Raw genomic sequence first — 21483 nt, forward strand, 5'->3', positions numbered from 1 at the left:
TACTTTTTTTTGTAAATTTGTTTAACGAATAAGAAATTTTTTTTGTAAACATGATTGATATACTAGTTTTGTAGGAACATTAGGAACAATTACACATGGAAGAAATTTAAAAAAAATTTTAAGTGTAATTTTTAAACAGTATTCATTAAAAAGATTTTCTTAAGTGGCCGACTACTGTCTGGTTTACCCTATTTACTTCAATAACCAACTTAAAAAAATTTTTTTTAAAAACAAATTTTTTTAGAAAAAAGTAACAAAATATTTTTTTTGAGGATTTTTTAAAGTCCATCAATCCATTTCGAGATATTTTTATGATAAATATACCTGGCAAATTTTAGCCAAATTCGTTAAACCTCTTCGAGTTATCGTGTTTACAAAAAACGGGATCCACACACACACACACACACACACATACAGACTTATACATACTTCCAGACAATTGTGCAGGGTCTTATATAACATAGTCCTATATAGAAGAAAATTTGTTTAAAGGATTTTTAAAAATTTTGTAAATTAAACGACTACAAGGCTTCCTCCACGAGGAAGCAAAATGAATTCGATTATAAAATTATTTATTTTTTCGAATATTCGAAAAAATACCCATGAATATAAACACCTGTATTAAAAATCTATTACTTTTATATTTATAATTTAGTTAATGTCTAACAGCGAACTATAATCTACAAATTATTGTGACATTCTCTTTTTCGGTAAATTTTATTTGATTAGTGTTTTTTTCAAAACATTTTTTAAATTTGTAATATTTTTTTAATTATTAAACTTTCAGTTTTATTTCTGAAGAAGACAGCGGTGCTGTCGAAACGTTAAATGGAATTTTTATTTTATTTTTTTGCCTGACTTGGATTGATTGATAATTATTAATCATATATTATATAAAATTATTTGTTTAGTAGAAAAAACAATAGAATTATTTAATAATAGATAAATAACATTTACAATAAATTTATAAATTAAGTTAAAAATATTTGGTTGCAAGTTTTTTTTTAATGAAAGTTAACAACAAATTTATTATAAATTTTATAAAACAAAAATTAACTGTAAATTTATTGCGAATTCATTTATTTAATAAATCAGTTAACATAAAATTTACTAATTAAATATCTTTCTTACTTTTTTTTATACTATAATAAACTTAATTACAAAATTTATTTATTAAATAAATTAAGTTAACAACAAAGTTATTAACCTCCTTACGGTTTGTCCCGAGTTAACTCGGGGTAACTAAATATTTTTTTATTCCACATGCACAAAAATAACGCTTTTAGACAGCTGACGACCGGGAGTAAAGTCACTCATTTGTTCGACCATATGAAAATGGCGTCCATTTTCTCCCATGTGCAAACATAACTGCTGATCCCATGCGTTATTTTTGCCCAAGGGAGAAAACGGCCGCCATTTTCATATAAGTCGAACAAGTGACTGACTTTTATTCCCTGTCGTCTGCTATCTGAAATCGACACTTTTGTGCATTAGGAATAAAAAATATCGTAAGTAACACGGGAATAAAGGCAGCCAATTTCTTTACGATGATTTTTGTGACACGAGTGGATGTCTTGGGGCGCCCTCGACCTCCACTCGTGTCACAAAAATCATCGTAAACAAATGGCTGCCTTTATACCCTTGTTGCTTAATATACTATATAACTCGTCAACAATACATTAGAATTACATGATCCAAAGTGGAAATTAAAGCTAATGCTATCAGCTTTTCAAAAATATTTGTTAGCAATGATAAAAAATTTTTTTTATCAAAGTTACGTAATTTTAAATGTTAGTTAAACAAGCAAGTTTTTTAATAAGTGGATAATGTGAATTTAATCAAAAAGTTTATGAAATCAGCTTATGAAAATCATAACTCGGGGGGTTTTTGGGGTCGCTTATTACGAATCTGGCATCAGATTTTCAAAATTCAAAATGGCGAATCCAATATGGCGGATATTAAATAAAAATTTTTTTCATTAAAAATAAAAAAATTTTGAAAAAGGTCCGTCATATTGGATCCGCCATTTTGAATTTTTAAAAATGGACACCGGATTCGTAATCAGCGACCCCAAAAACTATTATAGCATGTTGAGATATAAAATTTTCTATGCAGGATAAATTGAACCATTTTGGTACAGATTTCTGCAATTTAAATAAACCGTAGGAGTTTATTTATTTAATAAATTCAGTTAACAACAAATTTAATAATTAAATTTCTTTCTTTCTTTAACAATAAACTTAATTGCAAATTTATTTACTAAATAAATTAAGTTAACAACATATTTATTAATTTTATAAAAGAATTCATTACAAATTTATTTATTTAATAAATTCAGTTAACAAAGTTATTAATTTTATATAAAAAGTCACTGCAAACTTATTTATTTAATAAATTGAGTTAAAAACAAATTTATTTATATAATAAAATCAGTTACCAACTTTATTAACTAAATAGAAAAACAAAATTTGCTAATTTATTTATTAAATAAATTAAATTAACAACAAATTCATTAATTTTATAAAAAAAATTTATTAATAAATTTATTTATTTAATAGAAATTGAATAATAATAACAATAGAAAAAAACAAATAGAATAATTTTAAAATAAATAAATTTGTTATCAAATTTATTTATTATAAAATAATAAATATTAAAATAATACAATATAATATATCCCAAGTGCGAAATGCCAAGACTGCAAAAACGGCCCATCATTGGTGCAGTAATGTCTGCCGAGAATTGGCAGTAGTTACTGGGCCATTACTGGTGTTCAAAACGTCCCATTGATGGGCCAATGATGGAACCGATGGTCAGATTTTCAAATTTTTTAAGACTGGGCCAGCTCTCGGCCCAATAATGGCACATTCACGGCAAAGTTGATCAATCTTTAATGGCAAAATTCAATTGCCAGTGATGTGACGAAGATCGGCCCATTAATGGCACTTTAATGGCAAACATTTTGTATCTTTGATGACAAATTGTAATTGCCAGAATTGGGGCGTAGCTTGTCCCAATAACGGCAAATTATTGACAAAGTTGATCAATCTTTAATGGAAAAATTCAATTGCCAATGATGTGACGAAGATCGGCCCATTAAAGGCACATTAGTGGCACTTTAATGGCAAAAATTTTGTATCTTTGAAGGCAAATTATAATTGCCAGAATTGGGGCCTAGCTTGGCCCAATAACGGCACATTATTGTCTAATATTTTGTATCTATGATGGCAAATTACAATTGCCAATATTGGGACGTAGCTCGGCCCAATCATGGCACAGTATCGGCAAATTTTGTCTGTTCGATAGGAAAAAAATACTTGTTTAATAACCAAGACATGTAAAAACATGTGATTACGACGCTCTTTTTTTTTAATTGTTTATTGCGTTACGTTGTACCAATTTTATGGATGTTATAAAAATAAATCAAAAAAAAAAGTTTTTTAAAGAGTAGCAGAGTGGTCAGAGTGTTAGGCTGTGGTGCGTCAGGTTCAGGTATCGAACCCCGCGAGCGGTAAGAATTTTTCAAATATTTGTAAGTTTGCGTTTAATTTAGGGAAATAAGCTGTATAAATATTATAAATTAATTAGTTAATTAAATAAAAAATATATTTTTTTTTAATTTTGTCAACACTGTGGAGTAATAGCAGACAAAATTGGGCCATTAATGATTACCGAGAATCGACCGACAATTGGCTGCCGACGGCCTACCGCGGTTAACCTCCCGACAGTCGGGCCACTATTGTCTGCCAAGAGTAGGTACTGACTATGCCGTCACTGGGCCAGTTTTGGGCCGTTTTTAATTTCGCACTTGGGATAATATTATTAAAAAAAAATTTTGTTTTATTAGTTTTACTGAACAAAATAAACAAAATTTATTATTTATTAAAAATAAAAAAGTAATGTAAACAGATAATCCAGATAAATAATTTTCCATACAGAAAAATCCCGCGCCCCACTTTTTTGAAACGAGAGGGGGGAAATAAAGAAACGCAAATTTATTACGATTTGACACTTTACTTGTGTCACCCAAATGAAAATAACGCCCCGTCTGATTGATCCTAATTGATTGAGTGACCCTTGCATTCCGCAAATCAATGAGCGATTTTTTTCAATTTTTTCCTTTATTATTAAAAGATTGCAATAATTTTTTTTTCAACTTTACCGGGAAATTAATATAAATTATAGAATATCTATTATATTTATGTCTTGATATATTAGTTAAATAGGTAAATTAATAAATATATAAATTATATATTAAAAAGTAAAGAAATAAGTAAATAAATGAATAAATATAAAATAAAATTAAAAATTAAAGAAGCATCAAATGTCGATACGGATATACGAGTATTAAGCGACCTATTTACGAAATGTAATCAAGAATTATGCAAATAATTCCTTAACTTTATTACAACGATTATAACCTCTCGATTAGTTTCCTAACGCAAATAAAAAACCCACACAATCCGAATATTGGAGAACAAAAAACAAATACTATTAATAGTTATGATACCATATTTTTTTAAAGAAAGAGGCAAACATGAGTTCGCTCTGGAAAACTCTTTAGTTTTGCAGGTATTACGAATAAATAAATAAAATAAAAAAATAATTAATTAATCCATTTAATTAGCTACTGTATTCTAGGTTAAAATAAAAAATTTCGACTTTTCCTACAAAAAAAGAAGCATGTGTGTTGTTATACTACATATCGAGCATCAATGTACATATGTCGTAAGTCATTCTTGTTGTGTAACTACAAAATCTGGCTGCACTCTTGGAAAAATCCAAAGCCGCGCGCGCTATCTTCGTCGTCCATTCTAGCACAATACACTCTCAACACACAAACATGTAGATGCAGACTCCCAATCATCTACATATACAGTCCAAGTCTCGAGATATGCTTATCACCGACCCTCTGACACCTACTTCGAGAACAAGAATATATACTTTTTTCTGCTTTAATAACAAAAAAAATACCAAATAATGTTACACATCTCAATTTATACGTACAATCTTTCCCTGAAGATAAATTTAATAAAGAAGAGAAAAAAAATAATAAAAATACTGGAATTTTCGGTTATGTGAATATATGAATAATATTCAAATTTTCACGCATCTTAACGGAAAGTTGTATGTAGAGTGTGTTTTATAAATGTGATAATTAAAGTTTTGTATAAGAAAACAACAAGATTACTCTCGGTGGTCATAATGATGACATTATGGAATTCCTTTGTTGATTATAGAGTGGGGAGAAGGGAATTCTTTCCTCAACTTTGAAGAATTCAAATTTTTTACTACTATATTACCTGTACCTGTTAGGGGAGACTGGGGTAAACCCGCTCACAGGGTAAATCCACTCACTAGCGATTTGACGCTATGAACTCAACTTCACTGTAAAAACAGTGTCTCAATGTAAGACGTTTCTGTCCCCACTTTTGAAACATTTGAGGTGTTTTTAAGTTTTTCGATCATTATTTTTGAGTCTTAATTTATTTGGCAAATTTTTTTTGTTGCTATTGGATGTCCTTCTTCGAAGTACATATATATATATTTATAGTTTTTGTCTTATTTTAAAAAGATTTAATTAAATTTATTCTGAAATGTGAGGAATACACTCGGAGTAATGTCGCTCACGTGAAGTCGGGGTAAAGCTGCTCACTTAGTTTTACATTTAAAATTTAGAATAAAATAATTTCACGTATTATATTTTAACAATAACAAAATTTATGACTTGTTAAAACCAAAATTGTAACTACATTTCACTTTCTCTTAATAAAATATAACATTATTTAAATTCATACACGGAAAAAAAAAGTTCGAAGATTATTCGGGAACTTCGTTCTTAACTCTTGGATACGGCGGGTAGTTCACAGAGAACTAAAGGTTGCCTCGTTTAAATATGTCATTTACTATTTCTCTACAAATTATAACTATTTCACCACTTCTCGGCAAACTGTTCTTGAAAAAGTCGGGAACTGTTCAAGAAAATCGAAAAGTTAGGCGAATGCAAGAAAAAATGGATTCTGCTTCCCCCCTCCCACTTCCCCTCCTTGACACGTCCGCACACACACACACACACACACATTTATCCTTGAAGATCACACACAATTTTTATTTTTTATTAACTTTCTGAAATAGAAAAAACCATATGAGAGAAAAATCGACGGCGGCTGGAACAGAACTCGCGTACCCGAGGAATAGAAGTCCGGCGTCTTATCCACGTGAGCTAAACAGGAGCGTTAAATACCTCAGCATAAAATAAATATATAAGGCACGCAAGTCTTACTGACGTTGAGACTGGTGCGCACAGTTTCTGCGCACCAAGATTCCTTGACGAGTTCCCGAAAATTTCAGAAACAGTTGCGGCCAGTGCCATGGACTTTACATGAGAAAGAAATGAAAAAAAGACTATTGGACTATTTACAGCGTTTTCTAATACAGTTCCCGAATTTCTTTCAAACATTCATTGATTACCATTGAATGTTCGACGCTAGTTCAGAGCTGTTACCACGTATCCAAGAGTTAGGAAATAATTCCTGAAATATCTGGGAACTTTTTTTTTCCGTGTAGTTGTAATTCATGAAACCTATATTCATTATTTATTAAACCAATTTGTTGTTTATAGAACTCATAATTTATCAATAATAAATCATTGTAGCTTTTAGTGTAACAAATAAAAAAAAGTATCCAAATATAGTCGAACCTGGATAAGAGAGAACTGGATAAGCGAGAGTTTTTAGCTGGTCCCGTCATTTTTACATTTAAAAACCTCTATAAGCGATATTATCATATTCTGTAAGCGAGAGTCATTTTTCTCGTCCGGACCTCTACACGGAAAAAGTATCGGCACGTTAGATGTACAGGTTGTGTCAAATTTTCTTCTACATTTATTTTGCACGCCATCTGTACCAGTTTGGCGTATCTGACGTGCATTATGTACGTCTGATATCTCGAAATGGCACCTCAGACGTGCAAAATGAAATGTACTGCTGTTGACACTGTCCTCGGCGCATCTAATGTCCCGGAATTTTTTCCGTGTATAAGTGAGAAAAACCACCCTAGGACTGCCTAGGACCTCGATAAGTGAGAGTTTCTGTTCCCACTTGAACCTCTGTAAGCGAGAAAATCTGCTCTCGGACCTCTATAAGCGAGAGTTTTTACGGTATATTTCGAAATTTTATTAAACTATTGTGACTAAGTCTAAAATCTTAAAATAAAAATGACAGACTTTTTTAAAATTAAATAAATAAAATATTTCAGTTTAACTCATACATTGTAACACTTATTCGTTGTATATTCATTAATTGAATTAATTTGAAAACACAATATTAATTCATAAACCTTTATAAGCGAGAGAAATCGCTCTTAGACTTCTATAAGTGAGAAACTGGATAAGTGAGAAACCTCTATAAGCGAGAGAACATTGCCAGTCCCTTCAAGTCTCGCTTATCCAGGTTCGACTGTAGTAGCAAATCATAAAAAGTAGTAAATTTTTAACTAAAATTTTTTTATGTTAATTATAATTATTAGTAACTTTAAAAAATTTATGGTTGAATTTAATTATTTAAGAGGAGGGTTCGGTTAAACTTTTAACTATATCAAGAAAATAATTTATATCTTCTATAAAATTATTTTTTCAGTAATTTTTTGAGAGGAATTCAATGGTCAGAATATATTTTGACCCTTTTTAAATTTTTATTTTTCTTAAAAGCTTTGTATCCACACATTTTGTACCCACAAAAAATCCCAAATGAAAAGATTGATTTTTACTATTATTAAAATAAATATGGCTGTTCTACACTGTGTATGGCTGAAACAGTAATTCTGTATGGCTGTTCCATATCCACCAACATAATATATGAGAATTGGACATATTTATGGCAGTACCATAAATATATTTTTTTCAGTGTAATAGCAGCAGAAAAAAAAAGAATAAAAAGAATCAGAATACAGTCAAAGTTTGTTCATCGAAACTAATATTTAGACCGGTTTTAATTCGATGAATAATAGATATCCCGAATATTTACACATGTATCGTAGCAATTCTGTAATTAATGCGCTCGTTTCTTAATTCGATTGGGCATTTTCTTATCTTAACCAACTTTTTTATGTCAATAAATAATAATAAAGTAACTAAAAACATTCTTCAAATAAAAATGATTATTATTTACTCATTTGCTTACTAAATAATCACTACTTAAAAATTTTATTTCTCCAAATTTCGTTGTATTATCAGTCAAGTTCACAACAACCTGTAAATAAGATTCCCATACACACTACACGTGCTCAAAGATAGACAACTTACGAAATTCAAAAATTAATATATGGACATAAAAACTGAAAGTCTAAAAAATTCAAATGAAAATAATTTACTTTCGTTTTTCCTGACAAACATCATTGAAAATTAACATAAGAATTCAAAATTGTTTCTCTCGTTATACAGAAAATAAATCACTAACCAACTAATAAACCATTAATGTAAAATCTATACACAAATTAGTATCATCAATACCACAGAATAAATTATTTCCACTCATTAGTTACGACTCCTTCTTCTTCTTTTTTTTGCTTTAAGTTCAAGGAGATATAGAGAAAGAGACAGACGAATATGAATGAAAATCTATTCTTTACAATTGTAAATGTAAAATTTTGAAAGCTACTTATGAGAATACGAGAAGGATAAAGATGACCAACTTATTAAATTAACAAGTATGAAAAAGTATTAAGAACACATCTTTTTTAATTTCTGACGAAATCAAATTAAAAATTAAGAATCAAATTGCTCTTTCAACATCAGCTATGGAAAAAACATTCTTCAGACACAAAAGAGAATTCAACCAGGCGATAAAAAAGATTCTCTTAGAAATTAGATTTGGATCTTATTTGGAGAATAAGATTTGATTTTTAATATTTTAATTGAAGTTGCCATAAGTCTGAAAATATCGTCGTTTTCGCGCAGTTTAAAATTGTTTCCATTTTTTTTTATAAAGTAATCACTGATCGTATAAATTACTTTTTTCTAATCTCTTCTATTTTCTTGATGACCTAAATGTATTTCCATATTCTTGACATTATTCAAACGTTCTCTGATAAAAAGCAAAAAGAAAAAAAAACAAGAAAGAAAAAAACTTGTACTTACAAGATATGAAAAAATACAACTATATGGTCAGCTGGTTCAAACAGAACTCGAATATTATCAAAACTGATAGATAAAACAAAAATGAACGGCCAAATTGAAAACTTATGCGGATAATATCCAACTTTTATTGATCTCTTACGGTAATTTTTTTAAGATTTTATATCAAATATTTCGAATTTATTTTCATTCCTTGTTTGCTGCAGTGAGAGAATTTTGTTGCTGATGCACTTTGCAAATCATAGATTTTCTTTTTGTACATCTTTAGTTCGGTTTCCAAAAAAAAGAGCAAAATAAATTTTATAATTTTTTTTTTTTTTTTATTGTTTATACTCTTGCCCTATTGGCCTTACGCACTTCGACAAGAGTCCCCGAGAAATACTTTTTTTGGATTAAGCATAACCATTCTACATCTGAAAATTCTATATATTAACCTAATTTTGCGTCTACAGCCGACTTTATTAGGAGTACTCGCATTACGCCTGGACCACCCGTCAATGGGTTTTCTCGCCAGAGAAGAGGGAAAACTGTAGAAAACCTCTCTGAGTACAACCGGTTTATCGACAGTCGAGTTCTAACGGTGTGTACCGGACAATAATCGACGGTGCACATCATTATACCTCGACGTCAAACCTCCCGCTCAGATTATCTCACGTGCCAGAAAAATACCAAGCCAAATGGGCGCGAACCAAGGGTACTTATACCCTTGGTCCTTAAACGACCGCCAAGCGAGGCATCTATCCGACTGAGCTAATCCGTCGGTAATTTTATAATTTTTGTACAAAAGCCTAAAATTTTTGGACAATTTCTGCGAAATTTTGAGTTCAGCTTTTACTACAAGGAGTAAATTTTATAACGCAGAAAGTAAATTTTAGCTAAAAATTAGTAATTTTACCTTGAACGTAGTAAATTATATCAAACAAACTTATTAAAATTTACTTTGAACGTAGTGAATTTAAGAAAAAATTAGTAAAATTTACTTGTTAGTAGAGCTGTGCAAAATAATTCGAACCGAACTGTTCGAATTTTTTCACCTAGTTCGAATGTCGAAAAACCGACATTCGACATTTCGGCGCCCCAAAACCGAACAAAACTCGGTTCGGTTCGAATTTTGCACAGCTCTACTTGTTAGGCATATAATGATGTAAAAGCATATGATGATAGTAAAAATATTAGTAAAGTCTGCTTTGAACGTAATAAATGTTAACAAAAAGAAAATTATGAAAAAATTTACATTTGACGTAGTAAATTTTAGCAAAAAATTAGTAAAATTTACTCATTAGACCTAGTAAAGTTTAGCAAAAAAATTAGTAAAATCAACTTTGAACGTAGTAAATGTTATCAAAAAAATAAAAATATACATTAGACGTAGTAAATTTTACTCCGTAAATAGTAAACGTTGACATTAATTTTAGTCAATTTAGGTTTTAATACACTACCTGGACATTTTTAAAAAATTTGAAACTTACATGGAGTGATCATTCAAATCTCATCTTTAATTTAAGACCAAAAGAGTTAAAAAATCTTATTCGGTTCGTGAGATATCATTATAAACGTCCGATCATTTAATTCATTAAATAAATTTTTTTCGTTGATCAACGTTGTGGACTTCAACTTTGTTCATTTTCAGCCCAAAACCGTTCAAAATCGACTAATTCAATGCATTTGTCAAAAAACAGGCTCGGACGTTTATAATGATACTAGACTAAAATTGCGCGCGCTGAAGTGCGTGCCAACGGTATTTAGCATTTGGTAATGAAAATTTAATTTTTAAAACATAATTTAAAATAATTAAAGGAAATGAATTTATCATTCGACAATTAAATATTAAAGGTAAAAGAAGTTAACAACTTTCCGAATCAATTTCACAAATAAATTGATAAGCTCTTGATAAGCTCATGCACGGAAAAAAAAAGTTCGAAGATTATTCGGGAACTTCGTTCTTAACTCTTGGATACGGCGGGTAGTTCACAGAGAACTAAAGGTTGCCTCGTTTAAATATGTCATTTACTATTTCTCTACAAATTATAACTATTTCACCACTTCTCGGCAAACTGTTCTTGAAAAAGTCGGGAACTGTTCAAGAAAATCGAAAAGTTAGGCGAATGCAAGAAAAAATGGATTCTGCTTCCCCCCTCCCACTTCCCCTCCTTGACACGTCCGCACACACACACATTTATCCTTGAGGGTCACATACAATTTTTATTTTTTATTAAGTTTCTGAAATAGAAAAAACCATAGTAGAGAAAAATCGACGGCGGCTGGAACAGAACTCGCGTACCCGAGGAATAGAAGTCCGGCGTCTTATCCAGCTGAGCTAAACAGGAACGTTAAATACCTCAGCATAAAATAAATATATAAGGCACGCAAGTCTTACTGACTGTGAGACTTGTTGAGACTGGTGCGCACTGGGTTTCTGCGCACCAAGATTCCTTGACGAGTTCCCGAAAATTTCAGAAACAGTTGCGGCCAGTGCCATGAACTTTACATGAGAAAGTAATGAAAAAAAGTCTATTGGACTATTTACAGCTTTTTCTAATACAGTTCCCGAATTTCTTTCAAACATTCATTGATTACCATTGAATGTTCGTCGCTAGTTCAGAGCTGTTACCACGTATCCAAGAGTTAGGAAATAATTCCTGAAATATCTGGGAACTTTTTTTTTCCGTGTAGTTGTAATTCATGAAACCTATATTCATTATTTATTAAACCAATTTGTTGTTTATAGAACTCATAATTTATCAATAATAAATCATTGTAGCTTTTAGTGTAACAAATAAAAAAAAGTATCCAAATATAGTCGAACCTGGATAAGAGAGAACTGGATAAGCGAGAGTTTTTAGCTGGTCCCGTCATTTTTACATTTAAAAACCTCTATAAGCGATATTATCATATTCTGTAAGCGAGAGTCATTTTTCTCGTCCGGACCTCTACACGGAAAAAGTATCGGCACGTTAGATGTACAGGTTGTGTCAAATTTTCTTCTACATTTATTTTGCACGCCATCTGTACCAGTTTGGCGTATCTGACGTGCATTATGTACGTCTGATATCTCGAAATGGCACCTCAGACGTGCAAAATGAAATGTACTGCTGTTGACACTGTCCTCGGCGCATCTAATGTCCCGGAATTTTTTCCGTGTATAAGTGAGAAAAACCACCCTAGGACTGCCTAGGACCTCGATAAGTGAGAGTTTCTGTTCCCACTTGAACCTCTGTAAGCGAGAAAATCTGCTCTCGGACCTCTATAAGCGAGAGTTTTTACGGTATATTTCGAAATTTTATTAAACTATTGTGACTAAGTCTAAAATCTTAAAATAAAAATGACAGACTTTTTTAAAATTAAATAAATAAAATATTTCAGTTTAACTCATACATTGTAACACTTATTCGTTGTATATTCATTAATTGAATTAATTTGAAAACACAATATTAATTCATAAACCTTTATAAGCGAGAGAAATCGCTCTTAGACTTCTATAAGTGAGAAACTGGATAAGTGAGAAACCTCTATAAGCGAGAGAACATTGCCAGTCCCTTCAAGTCTCGCTTATCCAGGTTCGACTGTAGTAGCAAATCATAAAAAGTAGTAAATTTTTAACTAAAATTTTTTTATGTTAATTATAATTATTAGTAACTTTAAAAAATTTATGGTTGAATTTAATTATTTAAGAGGAGGGTTCGGTTAAACTTTTAACTATATCAAGAAAATAATTTATATCTTCTATAAAATTATTTTTTCAGTAATTTTTTGAGAGGAATTCAATGGTCAGAATATATTTTGACCCTTTTTAAATTTTTATTTTTCTTAAAAGCTTTGTATCCACACATTTTGTACCCACAAAAAATCCCAAATGAAAAGATTGATTTTTACTATTATTAAAATAAATATGGCTGTTCTACACTGTGTATGGCTGAAACAGTAATTCTGTATGGCTGTTCCATATCCACCAACATAATATATGAGAATTGGACATATTTATGGCAGTACCATAAATATATTTTTTTCAGTGTAATAGCAGCAGAAAAAAAAAGAATAAAAAGAATCAGAATACAGTCAAAGTTTGTTCATCGAAACTAATATTTAGACCGGTTTTAATTCGATGAATAATAGATATCCCGAATATTTACACATGTATCGTAGCAATTCTGTAATTAATGCGCTCGTTTCTTAATTCGATTGGGCATTTTCTTATCTTAACCAACTTTTTTATGTCAATAAATAATAATAAAGTAACTAAAAACATTCTTCAAATAAAAATGATTATTATTTACTCATTTGCTTACTAAATAATCACTACTTAAAAATTTTATTTCTCCAAATTTCGTTGTATTATCAGTCAAGTTCACAACAACCTGTAAATAAGATTCCCATACACACTACACGTGCTCAAAGATAGACAACTTACGAAATTCAAAAATTAATATATGGACATAAAAACTGAAAGTCTAAAAAATTCAAATGAAAATAATTTACTTTCGTTTTTCCTGACAAACATCATTGAAAATTAACATAAGAATTCAAAATTGTTTCTCTCGTTATACAGAAAATAAATCACTAACCAACTAATAAACCATTAATGTAAAATCTATACACAAATTAGTATCATCAATACCACAGAATAAATTATTTCCACTCATTAGTTACGACTCCTTCTTCTTCTTTTTTTTGCTTTAAGTTCAAGGAGATATAGAGAAAGAGACAGACGAATATGAATGAAAATCTATTCTTTACAATTGTAAATGTAAAATTTTGAAAGCTACTTATGAGAATACGAGAAGGATAAAGATGACCAACTTATTAAATTAACAAGTATGAAAAAGTATTAAGAACACATCTTTTTTAATTTCTGACGAAATCAAATTAAAAATTAAGAATCAAATTGCTCTTTCAACATCAGCTATGGAAAAAACATTCTTCAGACACAAAAGAGAATTCAACCAGGCGATAAAAAAGATTCTCTTAGAAATTAGATTTGGATCTTATTTGGAGAATAAGATTTGATTTTTAATATTTTAATTGAAGTTGCCATAAGTCTGAAAATATCGTCGTTTTCGCGCAGTTTAAAATTGTTTCCATTTTTTTTTATAAAGTAATCACTGATCGTATAAATTACTTTTTTCTAATCTCTTCTATTTTCTTGATGACCTAAATGTATTTCCATATTCTTGACATTATTCAAACGTTCTCTGATAAAAAGCAAAAAGAAAAAAAAACAAGAAAGAAAAAAACTTGTACTTACAAGATATGAAAAAATACAACTATATGGTCAGCTGGTTCAAACAGAACTCGAATATTATCAAAACTGATAGATAAAACAAAAATGAACGGCCAAATTGAAAACTTATGCGGATAATATCCAACTTTTATTGATCTCTTACGGTAATTTTTTTAAGATTTTATATCAAATATTTCGAATTTATTTTCATTCCTTGTTTGCTGCAGTGAGAGAATTTTGTTGCTGATGCACTTTGCAAATCATAGATTTTCTTTTTGTACATCTTTAGTTCGGTTTCCAAAAAAAAGAGCAAAATAAATTTTATAATTTTTTTTTTTTTTTATTGTTTATACTCTTGCCCTATTGGCCTTACGCACTTCGACAAGAGTCCCCGAGAAATACTTTTTTTGGATTAAGCATAACCATTCTACATCTGAAAATTCTATATATTAACCTAATTTTGCGTCTACAGCCGACTTTATTAGGAGTACTCGCATTACGCCTGGACCACCCGTCAATGGGTTTTCTCGCCAGAGAAGAGGGAAAACTGTAGAAAACCTCTCTGAGTACAACCGGTTTATCGACAGTCGAGTTCTAACGGTGTGTACCGGACAATAATCGACGGTGCACATCATTATACCTCGACGTCAAACCTCCCGCTCAGATTATCTCACGTGCCAGAAAAATACCAAGCCAAATGGGCGCGAACCAAGGGTACTTATACCCTTGGTCCTTAAACGACCGCCAAGCGAGGCATCTATCCGACTGAGCTAATCCGTCGGTAATTTTATAATTTTTGTACAAAAGCCTAAAATTTTTGGACAATTTCTGCGAAATTTTGAGTTCAGCTTTTACTACAAGGAGTAAATTTTATAACGCAGAAAGTAAATTTTAGCTAAAAATTAGTAATTTTACCTTGAACGTAGTAAATTATATCAAACAAACTTATTAAAATTTACTTTGAACGTAGTGAATTTAAGAAAAAATTAGTAAAATTTACTTGTTAGTAGAGCTGTGCAAAATAATTCGAACCGAACTGTTCGAATTTTTTCACCTAGTTCGAATGTCGAAAAACCGACATTCGACATTTCGGCGCCCCAAAACCGAACAAAACTCGGTTCGGTTCGAATTTTGCACAGCTCTACTTGTTAGGCATATAATGATGTAAAAGCATATGATGATAGTAAAAATATTAGTAAAGTCTGCTTTGAACGTAATAAATGTTAACAAAAAGAAAATTATGAAAAAATTTACATTTGACGTAGTAAATTTTAGCAAAAAATTAGTAAAATTTACTCATTAGACCTAGTAAAGTTTAGCAAAAAAATTAGTAAAATCAACTTTGAACGTAGTAAATGTTATCAAAAAAATAAAAATATACATTAGACGTAGTAAATTTTACTCCGTAAATAGTAAACGTTGACATTAATTTTAGTCAATTTAGGTTTTAATACACTACCTGGACATTTTTAAAAAATTTGAAACTTACATGGAGTGATCATTCAAATCTCATCTTTAATTTAAGACCAAAAGAGTTAAAAAATCTTATTCGGTTCGTGAGATATCATTATAAACGTCCGATCATTTAATTCATTAAATAAATTTTTTTCGTTGATCAACGTTGTGGACTTCAACTTTGTTCATTTTCAGCCCAAAACCGTTCAAAATCGACTAATTCAATGCATTTGTCAAAAAACAGGCTCGGACGTTTATAATGATACTAGACTAAAATTGCGCGCGCTGAAGTGCGTGCCAACGGTATTTAGCATTTGGTAATGAAAATTTAATTTTTAAAACATAATTTAAAATAATTAAAGGAAATGAATTTATCATTCGACAATTAAATATTAAAGGTAAAAGAAGTTAACAACTTTCCGAATCAATTTCACAAATAAATTGATAAGCTCTTGATAAGCTCATGCACGGAAAAAAAAAGTTCGAAGATTATTCGGGAACTTCGTTCTTAACTCTTGGATACGGCGGGTAGTTCACAGAGAACTAAAGGTTGCCTCGTTTAAATATGTCATTTACTATTTCTCTACAAATTATAACTATTTCACCACTTCTCGGCAAACTGTTCTTGAAAAAGTCGGGAACTGTTCAAGAAAATCGAAAAGTTAGGCGAATGCAAGAAAAAATGGATTCTGCTTCCCCCCTCCCACTTCCCCTCCTTGACACGTCCGCACACACACACATTTATCCTTGAGGGTCACATACAATTTTTATTTTTTATTAAGTTTCTGAAATAGAAAAAACCATAGTAGAGAAAAATCGACGGCGGCTGGAACAGAACTCGCGTACCCGAGGAATAGAAGTCCGGCGTCTTATCCAGCTGAGCTAAACAGGAACGTTAAATACCTCAGCATAAAATAAATATATAAGGCACGCAAGTCTTACTGACTGTGAGACTTGTTGAGACTGGTGCGCACTGGGTTTCTGCGCACCAAGATTCCTTGACGAGTTCCCGAAAATTTCAGAAACAGTTGCGGCCAGTGCCATGAACTTTACATGAGAAAGTAATGAAAAAAAGTCTATTGGACTATTTACAGCTTTTTCTAATACAGTTCCCGAATTTCTTTCAAACATTCATTGATTACCATTGAATGTTCGTCGCTAGTTCAGAGCTGTTACCACGTATCCAAGAGTTAGGAAATAATTCCTGAAATATCTGGGAACTTTTTTTTTCCGTGTGGGTTTCATGTGTATCGACAGCACAGGTGCCCTAATAGAGAAACCTGCTTAATCTGAAGAATATTTTCGAAATTAATTAATAATTTCAAAATTATCAAAGAACTCAGAAAAAGCGGTAGCATAGTGGGATACGAGCCCATATGAGCTTATCAAGAGATTTATTTAAGATATTTATTTATTTGTGAAATTGATTCGGAAAATTGTTAACTTCTTTTACCTTTAATAATTAAAAATAATTTATAAAAAATAGAAATATTTATATAAAATAAATGATCAATTTTGTTTAGTGTAAAAAACATTCATTAATTATTTTTACACATGAAGTAATACGAACAAAATCATTAAAATAAATTAGGCCTAATTTTAATCAAATAAATTTTTTAAAAATGAAGAAAAAATAAAATAAATTTTTTGTATATAATAAGTAAAATATTATACAAACATTAAGGAAAAAATTATTATAAAATAAATAAATGTATTTATAAATCTGAATCAATGAAATTCAACTTAAGGGAAATATGACTGAAATTTCAATCAATTTTAACTGATCTTCAGGAGAATTTCACTGATTCATGTCGACTCGAAACTAAAGTTAACAAACTGAATGTAGTTTCGAGTCGACAGGAAACTAAAATCAGTTTGTTAATTTAGTTTTGAGTCGACACGAAATTAAACTCAGTTTGTTAATTTAGTTTTGTGTCAACTCAGAAACTAAAACGAAACTAAACTTTCGAAACGGTTCCTATTATTTATTAAAATATAAATTTTATTTAGTTATAAAATATATATTCATTTTATAATTAATATAGGGAAAGTCCGGGGGAGATGGCCATAGTTTTTTTATAGTACTGTAAAAATTATAAAAAGGCGATTTAGGGGAGCGTGGGGGAATTGGAGCCCCTTAAGGAAAATTATTTTAAAAAAAACAACTTATCTTTATAATAATACATTGTTTTTGTCATTTTCTACTCATTTCGTTATTTATCTTTAATTAAAAACTTAAAAAGAGAAAATAAATTGGAAAAAAAAAATTTTCAAAAAAAATACATTTTTTGCTATCACCCAATTTGTGGGGTATTGGGAGCTTTCACTTGAAATTTAAAATTTTTTTATTTTTTAGGAATATTTTTTGTTTTCTAATAGAAAAAAGTGTTAATACTTACAATGAAGCCAAAACTTTAGATTTAGAATAAATTTTTTCATAAATTATAATTTAATACAAAATTTTTGAAAAAAAATTAAATTTTTTATTTTTTCCATCAAAAATTATTTTTTAATTAAAAGTTTGTTCATAAGGTGATATCTTTTACAATTTTCAAAGAAATAAGGAAAGCCGTAACATAGTAAAGAAAATTCTTTGGGCTGACACACCGAAAAAAATGCCTAGGACCCGTATACCAGGAATTGACTAGGTTTCCTATAGTTACGAGAGGAGCCAACTATAGAATCCTAGTCAAAGTAATAATATTCAAGCATAGTTAAAGTGACCAGGAAAATTAGTAGATGCAATCAGGAAAAAATAGTCAAATTGACTAGGATAATAATATTAGATTTACACTGTGTATCATAATTATTTGAAATTCTTAATCAAATTTTTATTATCCAATAAAAGAGAAAAACTAATTAAAAGAAAAAAATTAATTATTGTATTTGAACATATTTATATTTTACTTTGCATTTATATACCTTGGAATTAATTTAAACTTATGAAATAAATATTTGACGCAGGGGGGACGCGAACACCTGAACCTAACGAATACGCACTTTGAAACCCGGAACGATAACCACTACACTAAACACGACTTGGTATTTTAATTTTTTAATAGACACTAGATTTTCGAGTCAAAATACAATACTTAATCAGATGATGTTTTATACATTTCGAGTACACAATTTTATACACTTGTCAAAAACTATTTATTTTTAATTATTTATGACATTCAAATGAAAATAAATTTAAATACCTTAAATAAAACTTTACTGTGCAACTAACCTTAAAATCTGTGCGGTAGGGATCGTTGGTGGCGCGAGCATTTTTCTTAAAGCTATTGTATTTCTGTAAATATAAAACTAATCTTTCTGCAATTTTACAGAAAACTTCTTCACATCGTAATAAACAAATGTCTCACTGGAAGTTGTTTGAATTTTAAAGTTCCCCGCATACTTTTTGCAGCCAAAGATAAGAAAAAATTATTTTTGACCGGTCAGTATTAACAATTAAAAATCAATAAACAATTAATTGCTTTTAACATTTTCGTGATATTGTCGTCTTCTATAGGTCCAAATGCATTTGTATACCAAAAATCAAAAGAATTCATTCATTTTTGTCGGAGATACGACGATTTATATTTTAAAATTCAATGAAATTTGACAATGAAAACTAATCACATTTTTTCCATTATCATATAAAAATATTAATTATTCAAAGAAATTTCAAAGGAAAAAAAGATGCGCATTTTTATTTCCTATGAGATGGCAGTTTTTAAAATTCAAAATTTTGAATTTTCATTTTTTACACTTTACGGTACCTTTGACTGACTTTAAAGCGGCTCGCCGAGCGTACGTTCCCTTGTTGTATCCAAGCACTCAATTAAGTGACACTTGCAACTCTGAAAACCTCAAATAAAAATTTTGGACATTCGCGTCGACGCTAACTTCAGAAATATAAAATACTATACGAAAAACCACAGCATTAAATTCCATGTTTAACTTTTCCAAGAATTTCTTTGGTTTTATCATCATCGAGCAATGCAGAAAAACAATTAAAAAACTGGTTTTTTTATTGTCTAATTTTAGATGCGGATTTGAGTATGGGAACAGGAGGGGCCGGTGGATCAGTCTTGGGAATCCCAGGATCCGGAATCGCGGGTGTTTTATCACAACATTGTGCAATTTGCGGTGATAGGGCCACCGGAAAACATTATGGCGCCGCATCATGTGATGGATGTAAAGGCTTTTTCCGGCGTTCAGTGAGAAAAAATCATCTCTATACTTGCAGGTACGAAATATAAACTCTATACACACGGAGAAAAATGGAAAAATGATTTATGCAAACAGTGAAGTACTCATTTATAAAATAATATGTCACAAGTACACACTATAGTATTAGAAGTTTCATAGCTGAACACTTTGGGACTCAACACAAGTTATCCCATTCATCAGCTTAAACAAAACTGGATAAATAGTCTAAGAGGGAATAAGAGTATAAAAAATTTTAGAGTAAACTATATTTTTAGGGTTTGGGAAATAGTCAAAGTTTTGTCTAAAAATCAGGGAATTCTTTCAATCTTTCATGGAATAATTTATTTTCAGAGTTATTCTTTATGACCGGGAAAAATAATTTATGGCCGGCAATGGACCAGGAAATGACCATGAATTTTTTTTATGAAAAAAGTGTCCCCCCTGAAGATGCTGGTATCTTACTTTAATTTATCAAGAAATTCAATTTATTAAGAGTTTAATTATCGGGAGTCAACTGCATTATGCATTATAACTAATTACTATTCACTTCTATAAATGTAGATCACGACTGAATAATTTAATTGAGGGAGACAAGAAACATAGAGAAACCTTGCAGTAATACACACATTTAAACTTTACAAAAAAAGAAATCACCTCTATTCGAAAAGACAAAAAAAATAAAGAAATGTGAAAAAATATAGTAGACTATAAAAAAAGACATAAACTATTTCCATCGATTGACAAATAAATTCTTTAACAATAAAAAAACATGATAAAACCTGTTCGAAACAGGATTAACATATAGGGGGAAAAATCTATTTCCTGTCATCGAAATATTTCATAACAGATGAATGTATAAAGAGCTGTTGCATTTTTATTTGTTGTTTATTAATTCAGAGTTGCCACAAATATTTAATTTTAAATAATTGAATTCCTGTGAAATTTTTATTATTTATGAAAATAATTAAATGTTTGCGTAGAACTCTTACAAATTTTTTTTAAATAATTAATTATAAAATTCTTTTGTGAAACTTTATTAAAATAAATATTGAAAATCATTGAATTGAGAAAAAATTTTGAAAATAATTGAATTTTAACGAAGAATTTTGTCATTTATAAAAAATAATCAAAATATTGAAGATAATTTTTTTAAAAAATTTGAAAAGAATTCAATGAAATTGAAATCAAAATTTTGAAAAAATTCAGTTCTCCAGAATTATTAATAATTGAAAGAAAAAAAAATTGCTACTATTTGTAACTTTTCCAAAATTTAATTTTTTTTAGTGTTTTTAACAAAAATTCTTCTATAAATTCATTATATTTTGTAATTAATTAAATATATGTAGGTATATTGAAAAATGTAACTATATAAGATAATAAAAATAATAAATAATTAAATAAAAATTGTTATCAAACAAATTGCGAGACGAAATATTTCTTTTGGTTTAACTCTATTTAATTACGTTTTATAATTATTTAT

General features: G+C 29.7%; 1 protein-coding gene across 3 annotated transcripts in view; it reads left to right on the forward strand.

Annotated features, from left to right (window-relative positions):
- LOC122499132 (hepatocyte nuclear factor 4-gamma) overlaps positions 1–21483 on the forward strand; it is a 118019-nt gene that overhangs the window by 73870 nt on the left and 22666 nt on the right. For 2 of the 3 annotated variants that reach the window (XM_043607255.1, XM_043607263.1), the window contains exon 2: positions 19839–20040. In XM_043607255.1, the coding sequence (XP_043463190.1) occupies positions 19839–20040 (202 nt within the window). Of the gene's footprint in view, positions 1–19201; positions 19246–19838; positions 20041–21483 lie in introns of those variants that run through there. The other variant, XM_043607271.1, reaches the window with a different exon arrangement.

This window comes from Leptopilina heterotoma, unplaced genomic scaffold, assembly GCF_015476425.1.
Source record: "Leptopilina heterotoma isolate Lh14 unplaced genomic scaffold, ASM1547642v1 Lhet_100, whole genome shotgun sequence".
NCBI lineage: Eukaryota > Metazoa > Arthropoda > Insecta > Hymenoptera > Figitidae > Leptopilina > Leptopilina heterotoma.